Here is a 22,479-nt window from a genome sequence, read left to right as displayed (position 1 = left end):
AGAGACAAACGACTATTCACACTCACAATCACACCTACGGTCAGGACAATTTGGAGTGTCCAATATACTTACCAAGCATGTTATGTGGGAGGAAACTGGAGTGGCTGAAGAAGACCCACGGCGGCACAGGGAGAACATGCAAACTCAACACAGAGGTTGAGGTGAGCTGAAATTGAGCCCGGGACCTGTGAACTGTGAGGTTCATCACTTTTAAAAAAGATACAAAATATTGAAGCAATTGTTTTATAGATTTTCTGAGGTTGAAGTACGATGGACGGATTGGTCGTAGTTTTGTGAGATTTAGTGACGTGTAACTTAAGTTTAGACTCACTAGGTAGCCAGTCCATGCGACAGCAGATTTGTGACCCCAAACAATGGCTTGTGCGGGCCCATCGATTGACAATGAAAAAGGGGTGCACTAGGTGCAATTCTTTGCAGATTGTTCCAAAATGGATTGATGGTCTTGAAAATGCCCATTTTATTTTCTTGAGCAAAACATACATAAAATATTTGCTAAAAAAACATCGTCTAAAACCTTTAACCTCATCTTTAACCTCTTCTTTCAAATTAGTGTGTAAATAGGTAAACTATTATATTCAGAATAGTTTAGCACACTCAAGTGCATCCTATTAAAGTTCAAACAAAAAACTATTTCCAAAGTCACATATTTTTTATTGGATAATTAGAATTTAAAAAAAAAAATTAATACAGGGGTTTTGTTTAAAAATATATTAACACAGATAGCAGCAGCCATTCTTGAAGGCACTGAAGCCTTAACATCAGACCTGCTTGGTGATCATCTTCATCATCTGAAAAGCCATTGGTCCCTGATCTGATGGAATCTGTGAAGCCCCAGAATGAAGACAATTACAAATAAAATCATATCAGAAAATTGTGTAGTAAGATACATGTTTGTAAGTACGAGGGAAAAAAAACAACAACACGATTTTGGGCAATTTCTTTCCTGCAAAAAAAGAAACAACACCCTGCTCAAAATTGTGTTTTAAGCTATTATAGATTTCATTAAAGTAATATAGACGGTTCTAAATATTGCAAAACTTCATTTGCAAAACTTCATGGACATTAAAATGAATTGCTTGTTCATAAAGAAAAACTGAATTGTAATGAACCTTGAAAAAACATTGCAATCACATTTTCTTTGGGGGGGGGGGGGGGGGGGGGTGCAATTTGATTATTTTCCCTGAATGTTACGTAAGCCCTCGCTCTGCGGGTGTTAAGAACACATTTTTATTCTTAAAGGGATACTGTGTAATATTTCTGTGGGAGCTTTAGGGGCATTAGGGTAAACACAGCACCTCCTCCTGCTGTCCGAAACTATACCAGACGTGGGGACCTCAGGAGGTGTACCAACCCCCATTTAGCATAATGTAATGATAACTAGATGTATGATTATATTTAAAGCATACTGGTGGTTGTTAAGAACACATTTATTTGCATGTTTTTTTTATTTATATTTTTTTTATTCATTTTTAATGAAAAACAGTCTAAATTGTACACAGTGTCACTTTAAGCTTTTGAAAGAACAACAAATGTTTGCCAACCTGAGTGATTCCTCATCTGACATCATTCATTCTTCTTGGGGGGGGTTCTTTTGTCATTGTGGCGTTACAAAATCTAGCGCGTTTTGCTTATGCTTTAGTAGCAAAATGGCTGACCAAAACAAAGTCAAATATGAACTTGTTCATAATAACGGGGCAATATTGTCCATTTGGAAACATTTAATGGGCCTTAAAAAGAGACTGACTACAAGATCATGTACAAAAGGGAGTATGTGTAATTTTTCACATGCGCCTGTACGAGCTTTAGGGGCATTACGGTAAATGCAGCACCTCCTTCTGTACATGTAATATACAGTATGTAATATAATTTAATGATAAATAAATCTACGGTTACATTTAAAACATACAGTTAAAACCACATTCATTTGCAAGTCTTTGAAATGTATAATCATTATTAATGAAAAACGGTCAAAATCTTAACACAGTCACTTTAAGGAAGACGTATGATAGCAAGTCAGCAAAAGCTGACCAGCAGGGTAAACAAAATTCTTCATTCCATTATTTCAATATTTATTTGTATTTCATGCGGTCAAGGGCATGTTGGAAATAAATAAAAATAGGTGGACATTCTGCTATTTTTTGAAAAAAATGTTTAATATGTGCCCATGGATATCAATGATGTGCTGCTTCTAAAAAAGAATGTACGGTAGTTGAATTTCTCCATTTTATTCAAATGTTTACTGTTTTATCAGTCGTTAATATATATGCCACAGGAGATTTTTTTCAGGCATTTTTTTTTCTTTTTTAGAAAAACATTGCCCAATATATCAAAATACCTTTGCTGTATTGGAGTGTATTGCAATACGCTTTCAAGCCGCAATACTGGCATTAGTGTAGGATGGTCTGTTAACTAGATTCACATGCATATGATTACAGAAATTATAAGAAATTATAAGAATTTCAAACATACATTTGCTAGCCACAATACCTATTTTAACATAGATCATGAGAATCGCTGCACAGTTGTAGTGCTATATTATTGTATTATATTATTTCTCTGAAAGTCAACAAACTTAACAAAAGGGATTACTGGATTGCTTATTCCAATATACACATTTCAAATATACTGTTATTTCTTACCATGTGACCAGCTTTGAGGATCCAATAGAAAGCAAAGTTCTTGTGAGTCTTGACGAAAGCTCCAGTAACACCGGGGGAAGTGGGATCATCCAAGGCAGTCCAGCTCAGCTGGTTAAAATCAGGTAGACCCTCCCACTTGAGCTTCTGAACCCACAGCTCTTGGCCTAGATGAAAACGCCAACACATACATGTGGCAGAGGTTTAAAGAAGCTGTGTTTTACAGTTTTGTTTTTAGCACTAAACTGCATATAAGTATTTAAGAAATTAACTTGTGCATGTTCAATTGCATGACATTGTTTTGGTTTTTTGGATCAAGACTGATTGAGACCAAGCCAGTACTTCTGTGATCAAATGAAAAATGCACAATTCAGTCTACTGAGTTGACATGCCCCCTTGCACACCAAGTGTGGATAACTGGAGCGGTCATAACCGCCAAAAATGTTGGCAAACTTGCTAGTAATTAAGTTTGTTTTTTATAACCACAAGGAGTTCATTTGCCAAGCAACATGTTAGTAGAAACAGAAGTGTGATTTGACAATTCCAAAGGAGCTAAAAGGCACAGACATGTGTGCATACACTGTTGTTATATGTGTCATGTTAAATTGGTCCTTTTGTATATCCATCCATTCTTTTTCTATAGCCGCCTATCCTCATTTGGTTTGCTGGCTTGCTGGTGCCTATCCCAGCTGTCTTCGTGCAGTAGCCGTGGTACAGCAAGAGCTGGTTGCCAGCCAATCGCAGGGCACCCAATCACACGTTAGGACAATTTCGAGTCTCCAATACACCAGCCATGCATGTTTTTGGGAGTGTGGGAGGAAGCTGAAGTGCCCTGAGAGAACCCACGCGCTCTCAGGAAGAACATGCAAACTCCAAACAGGAAGCCCGGAGAGAGGTGGGTTTGAACTTGGGTCCCTGAATTGTGAGGCGGACGTGCTAATTACCATGCAAGATTTGAATTGGATTTGGAAAGACGCTATGTCACAAATTAATATTTGCAATAGAATTAATCCACAATAGGCACATGCAAAAAAGTTATGTGGTAATATACATTACCTAGAGTGTCCACTATAAGATCAAGCTGTCCATTGTAAACAGTGACATTAATTCCAGCAGTCAGCAGCTCATCTACTATGTTCACCACAGGTACCATGAAGTCCCCAGCCATGTAGGTGAATACCTCCTCCGCCTGGCCTGAAACAGCAAAAACAAATAAATACATAAATAAATAAGAGGGTGGGGGTCATAGCTGCAAAAAAATCCCCTATAGAAATATCAATTGAAAAAAAAATACAAAATCAACTTTATTTTAGGCATGAAGGATTTGTACATTATAATAAATCATGGCAATTAAGAAACGGGGGGATCGTTTGACAGCAACTGAGTGTCGATCATCAAACTGCAGAATTGGGCGTCGTCGTGACAAGAGCGCATATGGACTCCCCTTACATTTGAACATGTTGTTCTTTATAGCCAATTCGTGACAAGCACAAAAGTCCAGTCACAGAACAACCCTTTGAGTTTAGACCCGGTTATAACTGCATAACTCAAAACAGACCAATTTTTTCCACATAGCTGTATTTGAATAACATTAATTCAAATACGAAATAAGTAATTGCATATCAGATTCAAGGCTTAAAATGATTACATATACATTTAATTCGATATAGAATGCATCTGTTATAGAACGCTTGCACAGAACGTTGTAAAAATGCACTTTTGTCAAGCACTGCCTTATCATCTCTTTGTTGTCAACAACGAGGCAGCGTGGATCATTTTTTGCACGGACTTTGACACATTATGAAAAGGAAAATATGGCTTGACTTTGACCTTGGATGTGTGCTTGAACAAGTCGGCAATGATGTCAGCCGATGGGGGGAATTACGCAGTTATAAGTCGACCCCTCTAACAAGGGGGTGGAGAATGAGGGGAAAAAAACTCCACTTGAAATACGGTACTCAAAAACGTTGTGAACAAGTGACATAAGACGGCGTGTGGCGTTTGACCTAGGAGGTGAAGAGGTTCAGTCGTTTCTTGTCTCGTGTCACAAGCTCATGGTGATAATACAGTATAATCAGAATAATAGGTTTGTCATGGATAAATATGCATGAATAGAATTCAATAAATACAATACCTCCCCAGGTGACATTCTCAGGGATAATGTGTAGTTTCTCTCTAATAGGTCCATTCATCAGCTCACTTAGTGACTGGCTCTGAAGTGGATGAAGGTGCCTTGATGCTTGCATGGCTAAAACAAATAGATCACTGGTCAATCACATGTATTCTGACTCGAGAGACTTATTGTTTGATGGGGAGAGACTTATTGTTTGACGTCAACCTGTTATGAATGCAAAAAAAAAGTCAATATATTTGATTGTAGCTATTTTTTAAGCGTAAAGCATAAACCTTGATGTTTTAGTTGAGGAAACAACCATTTCGAGGTCTACTATCGTTTAATAACATTAAGTTGATTAAAATAGTCAGACCCACCAATCTATTAATTTGCAGATTTGAAGGGGATTAAGATTCAAATGTTTTGTTTTAGCATAGTTGCTACTATTTACAATCTTAAATTTGGTATAAAATCGTAATGGTTGTAAACAGTGAAGTACACAAAGTATTGTAGAAACGTAGCTTTCAGTAAGTATTTGTATAATGAATGATTGTGTTCACATGTACTAAACTGACTAGAACTTCCTCACAGTCCATGTGAGTTCATTTTAAAAACAAAGGACTAAACTTGACGGAACACTAGACTTTGTCCATCAGCATAAATGCAAAAAAAAAAGATTTAATCTTCCAAATTTCTGGGAAATGTTTAAACCGCTATAAACTTCAGAGCATGAACAAACACTGTCTAAATAGGCAGCAAGCATACATCCAGGCACCTTGTGATAACTGGCTGTCTGCTAGAGCGAATGCATGTCACAGGCACAAATCAGAGACAACTAATGCATTGCACTAAGCGGCACTCACTGAATGACCTTCTCCTGATTTTTAATTACGAGATGAAAGAATAAATTGCTTGCACATAGTTGAACAAAGCATTCTAGGATGCCTTTCCGCAGCAAAGAGGTGACGTCATTCAAGGAACCAATGGGTACATTGCCATGACAATCTCAATCTGATGGGCTCTTAGCCAGGAAAAGCAAGTTACAATTTAAAGCATTTTAACCATTAAATGTCACTGCTTTTGATGTGTCATAACAAAACCATTTAAGGATCATTTTACTTTTAACCACTCAAAATGTTCAGTGGTATCATACCTATCCATATATATCTAGTGTAACCCTTGTGGGATGATGAAAAACATAGGACAGCTTTTTATTTTATTTTTTTTTGAGCAAAAAAATGTCACTGTATTTGAGGTGTCATAACAAAACAATTTATGAATACCTTTTGAGTTTAAACCACACAAAATGTAGTGAAGTAAAATGAAGTGTAGTTGTCATCCGTAATTATCAAAAACCAGTATAAAAATGTATCGTGTTTATTCCAAAAGTCTATTCAGAAAGGAAAAAACATATCTTACTTAGGAAGTTCTTTCCTACTAAAGAGGTGCGTTTATCTTCTGTTGTCTGTGAGAGTATGTTGTAGAAGTTTACTCCATTCGTGTTCTGAAAAAAAAAATAGGAAGAGAAAATGGCAAACCATATTATTCTCACAAAGGACCCAAGTAAAACCATTTACCTAAGGGATGAGGAAAATAAGCTAATCAATCGATGGCTATGCTACATGAAAAATGTGGAACGGTCTCAGAAAAGAAGACTAGGACAAGCCTAGCTGCTTAAACAGCAAAAAGAGTAACTCAGACCAGCCAAGATTGACTTTTCCATGCCGGCATAGGGAAAAAAGCTTGGGCAAATGTAACTCGTGGGTCTTCCAACGCTAGTTTTTCCACTGCCCAGCCGTCCCCCCCTGGCTTTTATTGAGTAGAAGCATAGCAGATTACAAGACACAACAAAAGAGCCAGCCGGGCGCCACCGGCAGCTGGGCCAAGGTCCCGGCTCACACTTTCGTGCGTCAACAGTTCTATCTAAGGACAGGGTCAAGATGAACTAGGATTGCATAAATGGGTAACAATGAACTAAGCAAATAATGATAATAACCTAATAAACGGTTAATGAATATTGGCAGATGTACATGTGCTCTTCAGTCTTGGTTTTGCAATTGTTAAAGTTATCAGTATTTAATTAGAATTAATGGAGTGCCTGTTCCCTAATTACATCAGCACTAAAAGAGACACACAATGGCATAATAAATGTACCTATCCTGAATCTTGATGTATGGATACAAATTATTGTTAAAGCTAAAAAAAAAGATGTTCTTTAGTCATACTAACCTGCTCAATTACTGTCTCGACCACAGACCAAAGCTCTGTGGCTTTCTGAAATTGCTGCTGCTCCACAGCTTGTTTCACTGCCTCTGCTGCAGCGGTGACCTCCTTCAAACCATGATTATCCAGCAGTGACTGTAAAATGATCACAGGTCTATGAAAGTCAACGTCACATTTAGAAAAGAAAAAGAAAGAATAAATTGTATTTTTTTTATAACTTACAATAGCATAAAGGTATGATCCCCATGTCATAACAGAGTCTGGGGAGGAAGCAAAAGATATGTTACATGCTAAAGTAAGAGTTTACAATGTATTTATAATGAGAAGTCAATGTATATAGTTTTACAACCATAGAAGACACATTTGATACTGCTGTGTAGCATTTCAGTGGAACTGATACAAAACACAAGTCGAGGATTTCAAGGTGACTGATACCAACCCACTGGCGATATCCATGAGTCTCCAAGTGCCACACCAGCAAAGTTACATTTGAGTTCCCCTTTTGCTATTGCCTGGATTATTAAAGAACAACAAAAAGAAACTCTCACATTGACAGTTTTAGCACTCGCTAATGAGCCAACTGGTTTGGCTAAGTCTCAAGATGCAAGTAACCCCCCCCCCCCCTCCACACACACACAAACACACACACACACACACACACACACACACACACTTGGAAACGGTTACAGTACATTCATGGGATACAGTGCAGTCATGCCAAAGGTTTTGAGAATGACACAACTATTAATTTTCACAGTCTGTTGCTTCATGGTTTTTAGGTGTTTTGTCAGATGCTTCAATGGTATAATGAAATACAATTAGAAGCATTTCATATGTATCAAAAGATTTCATTGAGAATTCAAATTCATGCACTAAGGCAATATTTGCAGTATTGCACCTTCTTTTTCAAGACGTCTGCAATTCTCCCTGGCATGCTGTCAATCAACTTCTAGACCAAATCCTGACTGATGGCAGTCCACTCTTGCATAATTGATGCTTGGAGTTTGTCAGAATTTGTTGGTTTTTGATTGTCCAGCAGCCTCTTGAGGATTGACCACAAGTTCTCAATGGAATTAAGATCTGGGGAGTTTCCTGTACAAGGGCCCAAAATCTTAATGTTTTGTTCCTTGAGCCATTTTTTTTATGACTTTTGCTTTAAGGCAATGTGCTTCATCATGCTGGAAAAGGAATTCATCGCAAAACTGCCCTTGGATGGTTGGGAGAAGTTGTTATCTTTGCTGCCGTTCGAAAACACCAGGCCTTCCTCCAAACGACTTCGCCTCACTGTGCGTGCAGATGTGCTCACACCTGTCTGCTGCCATTCACGAGCAAGCTATGCACTGGAGGTGGTCTGATCCCGCATTTGAAAGACCTCCAGGAGACGGTCCTGGCGCTTGCTGGATTTTCTTGGGCGCCCTGGAGCCAGTTTGGAAACAACTGAACTTCTCTCCTTGAAGTTCTTGATCATTGGATAGATGATTGACTGAGGTGCAATCTTACTCGCTGCTATAGGCTTCCCTGTTAGGCCCTTTTTGTGCAATGCACAAGTTTTCTTTCAGGTAACCATGACAAACAGATGAGGAACAATGGTGTCATTCACCATCATCCTTTGAAAGTGCCCAGTCACTCAGTCATGTATTAATGTGTGTGACACCTGTGTGTCATTGAAATGGCATTAGCTGGTCCTTGAGTGGCAGGGCAGAAATGCAGTAGAAATGTGCTTTTGGTGATAAAGTTCATTTTCAAGGCAAAGAGGGACTTTGCAATTAATGGCCTTTGAGCTGATCACTCCTCATAATTGTCATTATAAAAACTGAAACAGCAGACTTTGTGAAAATTCATAGTTGTGTCATTCTCAAAACCTTTGGCCATGACTGTACTATGACAGTACTATTGCCTAATTGGGTTTGTTTACATTGCACACTAGAGATATAAAATTGAATTTTAGATACGACGTCCCTGCCTTGCATTTTTTTCAACTTACATCGCGAACCAAGATGTTTTTTTTTGTCCCGTTTACGCCATTTCTTTCAGCTTACGACACATCCGACATGGCGGTCAGTGTGACCGCCATGTTGGATGTGTCCACGGCTCATACATCTATACACGAGTCACTGCTTCTGTCACTACAACGCTGGTTTGCTATTGGTCGGCGTCATGGTCAAAATGGCCACATGCTAAAGACTGGATCTCATCTTAGTGCTTAAAATAACGTATTTTATTGTGCATTTTACTGCTTAATTCAAATTTGAATGGGTTAGCCATGGGTCCCAAGATTGCTCGTGATGTTAAGATAGAGGTAAGAAAATTATTTATATGGAAACAAATCAAGAAATACAAAGAAGGCTAAGCTACACTCACTAGGGAATATGGCCGTAACAAGCTCTTCACATCAATCAAAGGTAAATTAATCTTTTCTATATTTTTTATTTATGATGTTATTTAATTGTATACATGTTTATTATATATATGTAGCACTTACAATAATATTTTGAAACCAATTTTTATTATGTATATTCAATTTTGATGGTTTTACACATAAGCTATTTAACATAGGTTTGGATTGCCCGCCATACGGCAAATTCGCGTTACGATCCCAACCGCGGAACGGATTAATCTCGTAAACCAGGAGTCCAACGTAGTTTGAAAAGAGTAGAAGGTCATGAGAAAAAAAAAAAAAAAAAAAAGACTCACCGTTGTAAGTTCTAAAGATATAGCAGCTGCCATTTTTCCTCCATATGATTCAGAAAATATATAGAATGGCACAATCTGCAGAAAAATAAAATAGTCAGCCAGGTTTCCTGAAATCTTAGAACTGTTAAATGAATATGTATATGTTAAATATATATTTTTCTGATGCTAAAATTTGTTACCAGCCTTCAAACTAGCGAATAATTACTTTAAGATAAACCCTTGATCAACCTCAAGACCCCATAAAAGTTATCAATATCAAGTAGCTGTGTGCAAGAGTTCCTGCAAATTGGGATTAGAGCATAAAATGAATACTGTCAAATCCCCAGAGTGTTGGCGTTGCAGAGAGACCACAGTGCTCTTCACACCTGCCTATCTCACCTAATGAGTGAGCCGTGTGGGTACCAGATAGGATTGGGCTGCGCGCCTGCTGATGATGTGCCTGCCGCTTTATCACTACGTTAGGATTCATCTTTTTGTAATCAGTGGCAATTGCTGTTAGACAGCAAGATACGCTCTGCTTCCCAATAATGTCCCGCTCCCTCTTCCATTAAAAAAATTGTGACATTTATATTTTTAAAATGTTATATTAAATTTTAAAATTTCCACTTTGGGAGAAATGCTATTCAATGCAGAAGATTTCGCAGAGAGCAATATGCAGATATACTGTTATGCGTTGAATGAAATATAACTCTTATCCGCGGCAAAATAAAAGCTTTCCTGCAACATTTTGTTCTTGGATCGAAGCCTTTTGTCAACGACAAGTCCAACAATGCATCGCAAGAACTTTTCATGATGGAAGTCAGGCTAAGCCACTCAATGAAGTCATTGAAAGGCTTGCAAATATCATAAGCTGTCCGCTAGCACCCACTGGTGGTTTTGGTGTCTCAACATAAAATTCTCTATTGCACCCTGTTCGCAAGTTGCCATTGAAATGATAATTGTAAAAATCGGGGGGAATGCAAGTTAAAACATTGGATTTTCAATATGTCCACAACAGACAATGTTTCCAATTTTTAATGGCAATTAATGAGCCCCACATGGGCTAAATTTGACATATGCAGGGTGTACCTCTCGACCTCCCTTTTGCAAGCATTTAGAAGGGATGGCATATTGAAAGTTGACACATTTTGACAATCTATGCAATATGTTAATCTTCTTGTGTTTTTTTTGTATGCTTTTCCTTTTGATATCACACTTTAAAAAAATCTAAAAGTCTGAGTTGGGTCAAAACCTTCCCCAGGGGTTAAATAAATCTTGGCTTCATCCCGCCTTTCGGATGCAAGCATTTCTGACAGTCTATGAGCAGTTGGCTGGCTAGGATGCTTGGATTACCTGAATGAGAGTATCATTTGTTTGTTTTTCAAAACAAAATGGGCAGTTAAAAAAAATACTTGTTTTCTCAGTATTAGTTTCAAAAACCAAAGTGGAAAAAAAAGACAATTACCGTATCTTCCGCACTATAAAGCGCACCATCAATGAATGGCCTAGTTTCTAAAAAAAAACAAAAAACGCCATATATAAGGCGCACCGGATTATAAGGCGCACATAGAGTTGAAACCCTAGTACTGGCTGGGGTTGCATTATGCATCCACTAGATAGAGTTGCGTTATCCAGCCACTAGATGGTGCTTTACTAAAGGGAATGTATTAAAAACAACAAAATCAGCAAAGTGTTCAAAATGTATTAATAGAATATAAACTTTATTCATACAATAATAATAATAAGCGTTGAATGGATATTATATTAAGAAATATTTATTATTTTAAAAAATCAGATAAAGCAGAGAATGTATTATTGGTAATTGCTATTCAACTACTAAACAGGAGCGTAGAGCGCAGAATAGATCCAGATCAAACCATGCACTTGTGAACGCTGCGCCGCAATCCTTTTGATTTTCCCCTTGGCATGTATCATGTATTTTTGACCAGCTATTTCGTTATGGAGCACAAAGAGGTTACAAAAAAACGAAAGTCAGGGACATGTAAACAAAAACATGCAATGTATGAGTTTGGAGCCAAGCGCGGGTGAAGGCATGGCGCCCCTGTCTTTTTAATTTTTTCGACTGCATGCATTAAATATTTTCAACCCGCTATTTCTATGGAGCACGAAGAAGTTAGGAATAAACGAAAGTCAGGGAAATTTAAACGACAAACACGCAACGGTATGAGTTTGGAGCCAAGCCGGGTGAAGGCGCAGCACCGCTGTCTTTTTAATTTTTTCCTCGGCGTGCATTAAATATTTTTGACCCGCTGTTACGATATGGAGCACAAAGAAGTTATGGATAAACGAAAGTCAGGGAAATTTAAACGACAAACATGAGTGTGGGGCCACACACTCTTAAGTCCTCAAAAAAAAAAATCTGGGCCTGCAAATCAAGTTAATTAATCGCGCTGGGCTGTGTCGGCTTTAATACCCCGAGCCAGGTCGGTCTGAACTGGATTTTTTAGGCATAAACTATAGTTTATGCAGTCAGCGCATGATTTGATCCATATATAAGGCGCACCAGATTATAAGGCCTGATTCATATGATGAGCTCATCAGGAAGCTCTGCAGGAGCACGATAACGATCATGATCATTTGAATCAGGTGCAGTGGTGGGGGTTACACTGAAAAAATGCTGGATAGGTGCCCTCAAGGACCGGAGTTGGTGACCCCTGATCAAAATCATTTTTAGTACAATTGTATTGATCGATTCATGAAAGAATGAAGCTGCCATACCTGAAATTCATCCATCTTAGCAAAGAAGTGTTTTAAGAGGGTCATCATGTCTGAAGCCACTGTGGCAACATTTGTAGCATAGCAATCTTGCCTGTCTGTGTAGCTGAACCCAGAGCCCACAGGATTGTCTACAAATAGCACATTGGCTGCATGTACCTGCAAAACCAAAAACACATGCAGATACAATATTATATAGAATCAATGAAAATTTGAAGCTCCATTTTCATATTTTACTTAAGCAATTTGAACTGAAATATTAAAAACAACATAAAAATACTACTTACAATACCTTAAAAAAATATCTAAAACTTGAGGTGCAGACATCTTACCCAAGTGCTCTTTCTGGGCTTTAGGTCAGTATCCAAAGGTCCAATTTCTGCAAAATTGCCAAAGCCACTTCCCGAACCTCCAGGTCCACCCTAAAGACACATAGAGCTGTTTAAGTAACAAAATGAGGTTAAAACACTTTGACAAATTTCAGAGACTGACATTACAATAGTCATATTAATTTAATAAAAAACATATTAATAATATAAATTGTATCTATTTACAGTCCCAAAATAGCAAAAGCCATGTTTTAATATCATGATGCGTCAAACACAATTTTTCCTTTAAGAATGACCCTGGTAAAAATTTAGTATGGACAAGCATGGCAAGACCAATTCCTGATTACGGGGATTGCATTGCAGGCACTCAGAAAAACAACTTAAAATGACCATTTATAAGGCAAGTTAATGTATTTTTTTTTTTTCCTGATTACCAAAACCAAATTACTGTGAAACATAAGATTAGAACGTAAGCTACACTCTGGCATACTGTATGTTGTGTGTTGTAATAGAAAATAAAAGTGTGTGCCCTAAGAGAGACACATGTGAAGGTAGCAAGGTTTTATTCAACACATTTTATATTTTATTCATATAAGCACAATGTCCACAAGGCCTTACGACATCCTAGTTTGCTAAATTAACTTATGAGGGTGATAAATGATTACTGTATTTGTTAACATTGCCTAAAATTCCACAAACTGCTTTGATCCCTGCGCAAAGCTGAGAAATCATCTGTGAATTCCAAATTTGCAGAATCAGGGATTCCAGGAAGGGTTCATGTACTGTATAAAGTAGGATAACATTTTAGTTGCATGGGGCAAAATCGGATTACAACTCCTTCCTTACAACTCCTTGGTCAATTACATGTCGTGTAGGATTGTGAGCTGACACAGATTGGCTGGCCAGTACTTGGAGCTTTCTCTGAGTGAAGATGACACGCGAGCGCAGCAGAAGGAACACGTGAGGAAGAAAGAAAGCTTTGGGAAGATGTTTCCTCGAGCGCTTTGGTAATAAATTGGAATTTCCTTGTTATTATGTTTGCTGTATCAGCTATGGGCTCCACTATAGGCCAACGTCAGAGGGCCGTTATTCAGAGGGCAACTCCGGCCCTCCATGTTCCCTGACTATGGCCAAAGATTGGAAACAGGAAGGGATAACAGTACAGGTACTGTATGAGGTTTAACAATTAAAGATTAAATAAATCTTTACTACAGTAATCTTTTGTCTCAAATATGTGAAGCATACCTTTCATATTTTAAAAAAAATTGGCACCCACATACCGATACATGATAATTCATGGGGAGGGGGGAGATCCTACTTCAGGGATTTCACTTTTCGCGGGGAGTTTAAGTCCCCAGTAACCGTAAAAACGAGGGAAGAGTGTATTTCACCAAGCAATGTGGTTTATATTATTTCTTTATTGCTAACCATTATCAAAAAAAATAGTTGAATATTTTATTGAACATACTTGCGTCTTAAGTGTCTGGAACCTCAAAATAAGTGTTTTCTCTTCGTATTTTGGTTTTAACTGCTACATTTGACACCATGCATAGGGACGACTGTTACAAACTAGCTTTTTAGCTAAGACTGAACATTTAAAAGCCTGTTCGTTAATGTGCTCTGTCTATGTTTAAAACAAGGCATATAACATTCCAATGAAAATTGATATAACCATGTTGGGACATGCTGAACCGGCACATTTACTAAACTGTTGATTAATGTTTAAAACAAGGCAAATAACTGTTAGAAAAGAAGAAGAAGAATGATAATAATAATAATGATAACAATAATAATCTGGAGAAGAACAATAGAGACCTTGCAGCAGTCGCTGCTCAGGCTCTAATAATTGTATATCGGTTATCCCATTATTTGTTTCTGTATCATATATATTGATCGACATGGATATTTTCTGTTGGAGTTGTCATGTCTCCTGCAGCTGTGATCAATCACACGCATGATGACCTAAGGACTTAATCACAGGCGAGATGACTTAATAACCTAATCACAGCCACGGCGACCTAATCACAGGCACGATGACCTAATCACTGGATGGAACAGTCTGTCACCATGTTCCTGGGAAAGAAGACAGCAGTGATTACATGGACTGATAGCGTATATGGACTTGAGTGTCCTAATTAGTCATAATGTCTCCCCTAACCTTTTAAGGGTAGCAAGTGGTTTTGTAACCAGGGCCAACCCTAATGAACAAAAGAGATGGACAGAAAGTGTAACAAGACCAGAAGAATTCCTGAGAAGGTACAAGGTCTTTGTCTTCCTTCCTGTTTGCTGTTTATTAAATGTTTTAGGTTGCCTGAACCTGACGATAACATTCAAATTTATAACATTTTAACATTTAAAATGTATGTAACTATGTTTGGACATGCTAAAGCTACAATCATTTGTATTTTTAATATTGTTTAATACTATTTGGAGCAGAGGTTAATGAGTTTTCATTTTTAAATCCAGTTTCATGTTAACCTGAATGTAGTCTCCCTCGCTTTATTCCTTTTTTCCCTCTATTAATATTATGGCAAGGTTAAAAACCCAACAGGAAGTTTTAACTTGAAAAATAATGCTTATAGGACAAATCATTTATGAAAAAAATAAAACCACTCAGAGATCCCATTGCCTTGTGGATGACATGCTGTGAGGAATACCCACCCTTTCTCCCGCAACCTTCAGCGACTGCACTCCAGAGTTAAGATGTGATTGAATAAAGACAATTTGTTGTGGAAGAGTTTACACAGTGTGATGCATATTTCCCTGAGGACACAATAGTTTGTCTTCAGACAAAGTAAAGCTATCAACCCACAAACCGTCAGCATCTTAAAAAAAAAAAAAGGGGGTCAATCAGGAGTTTTTATTTTATTAATTTATTTAGTTACTCTCTTTGTTTTGTCTTTAACAACTTAGGATGCAGGGCACCTGCCAGGATCAGCAACATTCCTAAACATCATTTATACCCTCAAAATGAAATTATTAATAAAAACAATTCAATGTGGTTCAGTTTTGTTTTTTCTGAAAATAAGGGAATAAAAATCACTTGGTCAATTATTTTAGGAGGCAGACAAAATGCTGATTTACAAAACAAGCAATGTGTCATACCTGTAGCCACATGACCAGGGGAAATTCTTGATATTTTCCCAACTGGCTGTCTGCATAGTAAAGCCACCAGAACATGTGAGCCCCATCTCTAACGTCCACATAGCCCCAGGATTCTTTGCCTGCCAGTGGACTCAGATGAGCTGTAAACAAATGACATTTTAACTGTAGATTTTCATTGTCTATTAGCAAGCTTCCCACTAGCTCACTAGATGGTGAGCTCTCTCACTTTCCGCCTTCTTCAGTGTCACTGAAATAGATTGTATTGCATCAATTTAATGTATCACTAACAATCTCCTGTATTATGAAACTAATACTGCTTAAGATGAATTACGAAAATATAGAGATACAGCGTACGAGTCTCAATTTAATCCTGACTGGTAGTAATAACAAGGGCTAATACAAAAACGTAAATGCTGACATTCATTACGTACACGCACAAAATTAATTAAAAAAAAACGTAATTACGTGATCGGAAAATATCAGACTTAGGAAATTTTTACTTTGTTTTAAATTATTGTTTCATTTAAAAAAACGAGAAAACTACTGTCAAATGTGTTTTATAAAGCTACATGATTATAGGCTACTTGTTTAAACCACTGTTTTGTTAGCAAATATGAAAGATGTACATTTTGTTTCGTATCAAACAAAATAATGCCATTTAGGACAATTTAAAATATTAAATATAAACATTTATACAACACTTGAACACACATTGCTTTGTTTTTAGCGATTCTTCTAATTGACATTGTGCTTGTCGATAAAAACAAATATTTTCAATATTGTCACGCACGTAAAAAATCATTTGTGAACAATGTTTCAAAACTGGGTTGATACTGCCGTAAATAAACATGAGGCTTACCTTTGTTGGCAATAATGGCAAATAAAAGCAAAACAGACACTGCTTGGCATTGACTCATTGCTGTAACGTCTTTAGAGCTTCTGGTAGTTTGTAATCATAATGAATTCACGTGACAACACTGTTACACTTTTTTTCCCCTCTTCGTCTTCTTCGTTTTCCTCTTTGTCTTCTTCGTTTTCCTCTTTATCTTCTTCTGCTTTTTCTTCTTCTTCTTCATCTTCTTCTTCCTCGTCAACACACCCCGCTGCAATCTGATTGGCCACGGGACGCGGATCGTTACATGATTGGCTGTTGCCTGCTCGTGTGGTGCTGAGGAAGTGCATTCGAGTTTACCCACACATATGGTCGAGAGTAACCTGAAAAATCACCGAAATGGCAACCAATTGTAGCAGCCACATCCGCGTACGTTTGCACTTTGACTATCCTCCACCGGCAGTCGTGGATTGTCGCATGTGCTGGCTGCTTGTGGATTTAAACACGTGTCGCATGGTGTCCGACTTGGAGAGCATAATCAGAGATAAATTCGAGTTCAGTTGTCAAAGCATTATCAACCTTTTTATTGACGATTGTTATATATTACACACGGAAAGCATTTATGTTGTACGGGATAACGACATCCTCAGGTGAGTATTTGGATGTATTTTAAAAATATTTTTTTTGTGGCTTCTTGTGGGAGCGTGATATTACAACGCAGGGTGGTCTTGTTCAAAACGTAATCTACATTGATCGAAAATGCAAGAAAATCAAATAAATTTGTCATTTCGTGCTCTAATAGGCAGAGTTGCTTTAATAGATTTAGGTATCTTGCATTTTTTGCTGGTTTGACAATGGCCAGTGCCCCGCCTCCCTCCGTCCTTGTCGGCCCGACATTTTTCTCACTCTGAAAATTGTAATCGTCCGTCTGTCGCCCACTTCCGTCATCAACCCATCCACCTACCCCGTTAGCACCCCCCCAGAGAGAACTGCTACTTCTCACCAAGGATTTTAACTGGTGTCCAAACTTAATATTGTGATTTTTATGTTGATACATAAAATATATTAATATATTTTTTATGCAATTAATTGTTTTCTCATACAGATTGAAATACTACTACTTCCACTTATAGATATAGCTACTCTACGTTAGAATCTGAAATTGTGGGCCTTGCCCTCTGTGAAGTCATCTTAAGATGCTTCTCATCAATCATATACATAGCTCATCAGAATTAAACAAACTATGACAAACCGAAAGATGGTACCACTTAAATGTAAAGAAATAACCAAATAAAATGCTTGGTTTAAGAATTAAAATCAGTTTGAGAAAGCCTTTTCTACATTGTGAGGAAAATAAGACTTGCAGTGGTATTTTTTTAGGCTGGCGCTTATTCGGGTTGTGGACGACTTGCGAATGAGGCTCCTCCAGCATGCACCTGTTAGTGTAATCTGAATTTTCTGCTCATACGTTACAGCAATTACATTGTCAACCATTAATCTGCCCCCTCTCCAAATGGTCACAACCCCACCAAGCTATTCAGGTCAGCAGGCGATATTATAGGTAATTATGTGTAGGTAATTGAATTGTATTTTCTGGCCAAGACGTAGAATCAGATTCAGGGCTTAAAAATACCTCTATTCTTACTGCTAAAGTTTAGCCTATAAAATGGTAAAACTATAGTTTTAGATTGTATTTTTTGGGGCCAAGTGCAACTCTTAGGGTGAGGTGGATAATCAACATTCAAATTATTTTCATAATTGTAAAGAATGTAATGCTTAAATATATTAATTTGTTTGCTTTGTTTTCACTTTCTAGAGTGAAGGTGGACTGTGTGTCTCACCTAAATGGACATAGCCACCATTTTAATAAACCAAGTGAAAACTGCAAAAAGAGACAGAGAACCAACAAGCCCAATGATAGTGGCGAAAGTGTAACCTGTGTGGAATTGATGGGGAAAAAGAGGAAGAAAATGCATAAAGACATTTGTGAAGTGGACACCAGTAAGACACCTGGCACAGAGACGCACAATAACAAAAATAAACTCTCGAAGAAGAAAAGACAAAAGGTAGATGGAAACAGTCTGACAGCCACCAACCAGCCAGCTTTTTCTCCCCCTCAAAATCACAAAGACCAGCCAAACTTCAAGGTGAAGAAAATGTCACACCAGTCAAAATCACAAAATACCTCATTTTCAAATTTCAATAGAAACAGTTCTGTGCAGGATGAAGTCCCCAACACAACAGGAACCAAAACAGACTCATCAAACTCTGCACAAGTGTTTCCTCGGTCTAAAGTAGCTTCAAGCTCCCAACCTGCCAAGAGCTGTTCCCTAGCCTCATCAGATACAGACTTTTTGGAAGAAGACAACACTGTGGATCCAAAGCCTAAAAATAATGGTTTAACCAAAGTTAAATCAAAATTGAATCACAATTTACATTCAGTATCATCAACATCTACATCTACACGGAAAAAACAGCCAAATGTTTCCGTATCCGGAGTTGACCAAATGACTGCACCTGAACAGTCATGTGACATCAACAGTTTTGGACAGAAGGATGATCTGGTTACTCATCAGCTCATGGAAAACCAAAGCCTCAATGTGAGTAATCACCTGCATCAATTCATGAGGGAGTTAATATTTCATCGTATTTCTTTGATCAGTAGAGAAAGTTATAAATATTCATAATGTACATTATGTTTATTGCCAGCACTACTTAAAAACTTCAGTACTGTATCTACTTTCTCAAAACATTTTGTGATGTGACCGATGAACACGCCACAAGGACATTTCAAATTGCCGTAATTCCCAAATGTAAGACACACTTTTTTTTTCCCAAAAAAATGAAGGCCAAAAGTATGGGTGCGTCCTATTTTTATTAGACACCATTCGAGAGAGATTGATCTGTCAGCCACATAAGCTGAGTTTTGACGCACGGATGTGCATTTTTATATCAGGTATATTTTTAGTTACAATATTTACAGTAACGTGACGAGCAGAATGTTCCTGTTGCATCAAACAGCAGCTCGTGTTAGTTGAGGTTGTTACATTATTTTCAATAAAAGAAGTGAGCATGGTGAACCAACGTCAAAATCCATCCTTGTTCAATGCACAGGATTATGAGTAAAACAAAGAGGATCATGTAAAGTTTATGATGTCTCCAGCTCATTCAATTAAGAGTGCATCATATAGAGAAAATGGAAAGGTATTCCATTTGACTCGTTTATTCATTGTGGTCTTTTGGCGTATACACACAATCATAAGCTTGGTGAAACACGGATGCTGCTCAACTTCGGGTATTTATGATAAAATGAACTCGAACCGTGTCATGAGGAAAAGGAAAAACAACTGCTTGGAACACATTATCCTGGCAAGGTGTTCACTGACCGCTCACAATGCGAGAAATCGGAAACAAAAATGTAATTTTCGGATATGAACACAAGAAAATATGATGCATTTACAAAAGATGAGATTTATTCTGTTTTGCTACAGTTTTTACATTGTTGCCAAAGTGTTGGTGCATCTTATATACATACGGTAACAGAAAATTCCAGATTTTGACCCCAAAATTAAGGGTGTGTCTAATATACCGGTGCGTCATATACATCGAGGGGGAATTACGATAGTCTCACTGTAAAAAGGCCTGAAAGTGACACTAAATTTAAACCGTTTTTCATTCAAAATCAATAAATTAAATGATCCTAAATGAAAAAAAAATTGCAAATAAATGTGTACTTAACAACCAACATTACATTTTAATAATAATAGGTCTAGTTATCATTAAATTATATTACATGGGCGGCGGCTATCCTCCTGAGGTCGCCATGTCTGTTATACTTATGGACAGCAGGAAGAGGTGTGTATTGCTGCATTTACCGTGATGCCCCTAAAGCTCCCACAGGCGCATGTGAAAAATTACACATACTGTACTCCCTTTAAATATTGAACAAGTATAGCATTCAGAGCCATGGTATGGTTTTAATTTGTATCATTCATCCAAGGTTATTGTGTTTCTACATATTCCATGCAATGTGCTAACGTACCAAAAGTTGGGAAACACTGCCTTGGGGGACCTCATCGCTCAAGAAAAGCCCTCTGCGTTAAACAAAATACAATAATGTTCATATCATTTAAGCAAAAGGTGGTCTATTAAAGATCTAAAATATTTGACCTGTTTTGCCAACCCCCACTTGTAGCATTATATAGCTAATATATCTTGTGTCACTGTCAATCTTGATTTCATATGAAATTACGGTACGGAAAATGAGATGACTTTTAACAAATATCCTCAAGAAAGCTTGACCAAACCCTGTACGGTGCGACAAACTGGAAAAGTTGATAGCACGAGCTGTGACATACGTCTCCTCAAACATACGTGAATTTGCTTCTCTTACTTTTCTCAGAGAACTTTTTTATAAAACAATTTCTTGCAAATGATCACACTTTCAGAAACATTTTCAATCTCTAATTAAAAATTATGTTTTGGAGTCCATTTTAAGTCCCAGCTCATCTTTAACTCTTTCAGTGCCGAGCATTATCGGAAAAGGCAATCTCTCGAGTGCCACTATATTTAGCATTTTCACTCATTTTTCAAGGCCGACAGAATATTGTGTGCAACGTCTATGTAAACATGGGTAATATATGAAAGATTGATTTCCGTTCCTTACTTAGAATTACAAGACTGTAATACATATACGTGTTGTATGAATGGCAACACTGCCATCCGATGGTCACAGTTATCTCTACAGAACACAACTGTTGTCACCTGGTATGCTTATATCCAATAAGCATTCAAGTTCATGCAGTAATATGCTGAAAAATATGGTCAAAATACTCTCTTGCCTAATAATTGTGAATACAGTGTGTTTGTGTGTAATATATATCATCGGTCTACTACACAGGTGTCAAGCTCAAGGCCTGGGGGCCAGATCTGGCCGGCCACATCATTTTAAGTGGCCTGCCAAATGCTAATTCAAATTCAATCAATCAATCAGATTTTATTTGTATAGCCCTAAATCACCGAAGTCTCAAAGGGCTTCACAGATGAAAAGAGGTCATGTCGAGACTTCTTTTGAAAAAATGTTCTGTTTTTTTAAAATATGGAATTAGCACTTCTAATTTCAAGGCCAGTCATACAGAGACATCTTTTCGGTGTAAGGTACACAACAGCATCCCCTGTCAAAGCTCCCAGAAGTGGAAGGAAAAACTCAAAAACCCCAATTTGGGGAAAATCAGAAACCTTTAGAAGGGACCACAGGTGTGAGGAGCCCCCTTCCAGGCCCACAGGTTGAAGTGGATAATTATGACTACAAGTTTCTGGCTAAAATACTAAATTTGCACGTTGTTCCCAAAACCTCTTTTGTACAGTTTTTTGTGGCTGTAATTTCAAAATGTGGATCATACCTAAAATATATTTGACTTCACAATCACAACGGCCCTCAGACAGACACTATAATTACAGTGTGGTCCATGATAAAAATGAGTTTGACACTCCTGGTCTACTATAAAAACTCTAATCTTATGTTTTTATGCACTTGTAGAATGGAGCTGAAAATTCTTCACAAGATTACAGTGCTTTGCCCCTTCTTGCCGCACCACCACCAGCAGGGCAGAAGATTGCATTTAAGGTATTTTTTTTTCCATAGTTAAATGTGCTTACTTCGTTTTGCATTTTCCAGGCATCTATGTATAAAAAAAAACTTTCATCAAGAAGCGCCCTCATATATATATATATATATATATATATATATATATATATATATATATATATATATATATATATATATATATATATATATATATATATATATAT

General features: G+C 37.4%; 2 protein-coding genes across 4 annotated transcripts in view; one reads left to right on the top strand and one right to left on the bottom strand.

Moving 5' to 3' along the window:
- Nucleotides 1–651: 651 nt before the first annotated feature.
- scpep1 (serine carboxypeptidase 1) lies at nt 652–16,860 on the bottom strand. The gene is made up of 13 exons (XM_088436251.1): nt 16,696–16,860; nt 15,837–15,976; nt 12,735–12,824; nt 12,406–12,561; nt 9,688–9,762; nt 7,433–7,505; nt 7,216–7,253; nt 7,000–7,128; nt 6,190–6,274; nt 4,792–4,905; nt 3,714–3,851; nt 2,661–2,824; nt 652–842 (listed from the first exon to the last, which is right to left on the bottom strand). The coding sequence occupies exons 1-13, from the start codon at nt 16,751–16,753 to the stop codon at nt 780–782; spliced, it is 1,323 nt and encodes a 440-aa protein (XP_088292377.1). The 5' UTR covers nt 16,754–16,860; the 3' UTR covers nt 652–779.
- Nucleotides 14,751–22,479, top strand: part of coil (coilin p80) — a 10,806-nt gene continuing 3,077 nt past the window's right edge. The window contains exons 1-3 of one of the 3 annotated variants that reach the window (XM_088436249.1): nt 14,751–14,987; nt 18,485–19,268; nt 22,208–22,294. In XM_088436249.1, the coding sequence (XP_088292375.1) occupies nt 14,848–14,987; nt 18,485–19,268; nt 22,208–22,294 (1,011 nt within the window). In that variant the 5' untranslated portion in view covers nt 14,751–14,847. Of the gene's footprint in view, nt 14,988–16,988; nt 17,319–18,484; nt 19,269–22,207; nt 22,295–22,479 lie in introns of those variants that run through there. The other 2 variants (XM_088436250.1, XM_088436248.1) reach the window with 2 other exon arrangements.

The sequence above is a fragment of the Hippichthys cyanospilos genome, chromosome 16 (assembly GCF_059441005.1).
Source record: "Hippichthys cyanospilos isolate Australia breed blue-spotted pipefish chromosome 16, RoL_Hcya_1.0, whole genome shotgun sequence".
Classification (NCBI taxonomy): domain Eukaryota; kingdom Metazoa; phylum Chordata; class Actinopteri; order Syngnathiformes; family Syngnathidae; genus Hippichthys; species Hippichthys cyanospilos.
This window is presented reverse-complemented; position numbering and strand designations above follow the sequence as displayed.

What these genes read in the sequence shown, in the direction of transcription:
- scpep1 (XM_088436251.1), bottom strand. Translation starts at nt 16,753, where the DNA reads ATGAGTCAATGCCAAGCAGTGTCTGTTTTGCTTTTATTTGCCATTATT. An exon ending in TCGAGACAGTAATTGAGCAG is followed by an intron (nt 6,275 to 6,999) that starts GTTAGTATGACT and finishes TTTTTTTTTCAG; the next exon opens with AACACGAATGGAGTAAACTT. An exon ending in AGTAGGAAAGAACTTCCTAA is followed by an intron (nt 4,906 to 6,189) that starts GTAAGATATGTT and finishes TATTTGTTTTAG; the next exon opens with CCATGCAAGCATCAAGGCAC.